The sequence below is a fragment of the Sander lucioperca genome, chromosome 12 (genome assembly GCF_008315115.2).
Source record: "Sander lucioperca isolate FBNREF2018 chromosome 12, SLUC_FBN_1.2, whole genome shotgun sequence".
In the NCBI taxonomy this organism is placed as follows: Eukaryota; Metazoa; Chordata; class Actinopteri; order Perciformes; family Percidae; genus Sander; species Sander lucioperca.
Window position 1 is genome coordinate 6,355,701 of NC_050184.1, and position 2,527 is coordinate 6,358,227.

Genomic DNA, 2,527 nt, shown 5'->3' on the forward strand with positions numbered 1-2,527 from the left:
AGCCTATAAAGTTTTCACAAATAGGCCCATAAAGCCTATTTTTGACAAATTATTCCATCAGATTTTTTAAAGGTAATAACCTTTAAATGATCCCTTTTGGCCCCTCCCTTGACCCAACTGACCCGGTGTTCCCAAGGTGTCGGCGGCCCTGATGTTAAAACACATGTCCTGTGACCCCTGTTTCAACCTAAACAGACTGTATACTAGTCCCGTACAGTAGCATCAACAGCGTGAGAAACTCGGCGAGATGAAAGAAGGCGATAACTGCATGCGCTCTGTGGGAGGAGAATGTGTCTACCTGCGGACACAATCATATAGCGCTACCTTGGCAGATTGCAGCTCTTTGCCCCTGTAGGACGCACAAAGGATACCTGAGCCATGGATGCAGAGAAGGAATCCCCCGCCGACCAGGGAGTGCAGCTCTTGGACATCAGCTCCAACTCGTACCCCTCTGAGCCCAAAGGTGCGGAGGAGACCGGTCAGCAGAAGCCGCCGTATTCATACGTGGCTCTCATTGCCATGGCCATCAAGGACAGCCACGACAAGAGACAAACGCTCAGCGGAATATACGAATACATCATCTCCAAGTTCTCCTACTATGAGAAGAATAAAAAAGGGTGGCAAAATAGTATCAGGCACAATTTGTCTCTCAATGAGTGTTTCGTCAAGATTCCCAGGGAAAACGGAGGGGACAGGAAAGGCAACTATTGGATGCTGGACCCCGCATTTGAGGACATGTTTGACAAGGGGAACTACCGGCGGCGGAGGAGGGTGAGAAGACCCTATACCCAGAGCGTGCCTTACCTGACCGGGAGCTCCGTGGACTATCCCGAGCCGCTCTACCTGCAGCCTTATGTGAGCAGCTCCTGGAGTCTGTCCCAGCCGACCGGATACCCAACACCCCATGTCATCACTGGGCACACCCGCAGCGTGTCCCCAAGCGGCCCGGTGAGTTCATTCTGCTCGCCCCCCCACTTCCATCACTCTCCTTACGGCGCCTACCACCATACGGCTGTGCTGGTGCCACACAACGGGTGTCCATACGGCGGAGTGACCCAGCCAATGAGCCCTGGCGGAAGCAGCGTTTCGGTAGCATGCAACTACCAGCAGCTCACCACCTGGCAAGCGGAGGCGCCGCTTGCTTATTCATTGGACCAGTAGGGTTTTGAGTTATTCTAACCATTGACAGACAGTCCTTTGACAGCCAAGGTTCATCTGTTTCACGCATTTCAGTTGGGCTGTCATTTGTTTGTCAGGTAAAGTTAATTGTTTGGCTTGATAAGGTGCAGGCCTAATTTGTTTATTAACTTTTAATAAATAAGCTGTTGGTTAAGTTTATTGATAGGCCAAGAAATTACAGTCAGTAGTCTACTCACATGGATGTATTTTGCTTCAGAAATGCCCGATCAAGTGTAAATTGCAGGAAGACAGTTGATTTAAGTCTGAGGCTTAGTGTATGCCTCTTTTGTTGGAGAATTATTTTGCAACCAAATAATACAAAACCTTTGTTTTATTTTTTACATTTTTTTTATTATTTTCCTATTTGTTTTATTGTTTTGAATAGGCCTATAGGCTACATTTGTAACTATGCCTATGTTATTTATTTATTTTCTCTGTTTCCAATTCTCCGAGCTGCTATGCAACAGTTGATGACACCGAAGCACTGATCGGTTTTCTTATTCGATTGTGAATGTTTATGTGATGTAAAATACATCATGTTTGTTAAAATAAAATGTTATTTTTGCATCAAATATTATCCATGATTGGCTTACTCCTCTACTATTCGTTGTGGCTATTTATTCATTCATTCATTGTAAAACTAGTAATATTGCTACAAAAGCTAGAGCATAACTTTTCAAGTTTTAAATTTAGGCCTATTAAGCTTCAATATGCTTTTCTATTACAGTAACTAGCTGATGCATAGAACTGCCATGTAGTTTATCTCTCAAGATGTAAGCTTTGTTGAAATGATTGGTGGTGGAAGAACAAGATATTCTACTAGGCTACTACTTCTGTTAAAAGTCCTGCATTCAAAATTCTACTTAAGTCAAAATCAAGGGCGTAAATCCCAGGGGGGTCGGGGGGGATTAGGGACCCCCCCCATCTAAGGGTTGTCCCCCCCGAGAAAACCATGCTGTGTATTGTAAATAACATAAAGATGTATACTTAAAATATCTGTGTAAGTAGTAAAACAATACAAACTCCAAAAAATGCTTTTTAAGTTTAGGAACATTTTGTGTTCCCCCTCCTTTGACTCACAGTGGTTTGGTCCACTGCCTGCTGTACGTTAGGAATCGCCTCGGAGCTGCACTAGATTCATCGGTAGTGACAGGAATGTAGCTAGTAAGTAGGCGGTTCAAGGCTATTTCATTCACATTAAACATCGGATGACGTTGTTCTTTTCTCAAATAGAAATGATGCTGAGTAATTAATGAATTAGTCATGACAAAAAGTTTGCTATGTTAGTAATATAATGTAACGTTACCTAGCTTGTTGGATATAAATGCACCCACTACTAACTAACGTT

At 43.6% G+C, this 2,527-nt stretch overlaps 1 protein-coding gene across 1 annotated transcript; it reads left to right on the plus strand.

Moving 5' to 3' along the window:
* Positions 1-222: 222 nt before the first annotated feature.
* foxl2l (forkhead box L2-like) lies at positions 223-1,492 on the plus strand. Its single transcript, XM_031286925.2, has one exon. The coding sequence runs from the start codon at positions 379-381 to the stop codon at positions 1,159-1,161; it is 783 nt and encodes a 260-aa protein (XP_031142785.1). The 5' UTR covers positions 223-378; the 3' UTR covers positions 1,162-1,492.
* The last annotated feature ends 1,035 nt before the right edge of the window (positions 1,493-2,527 follow it).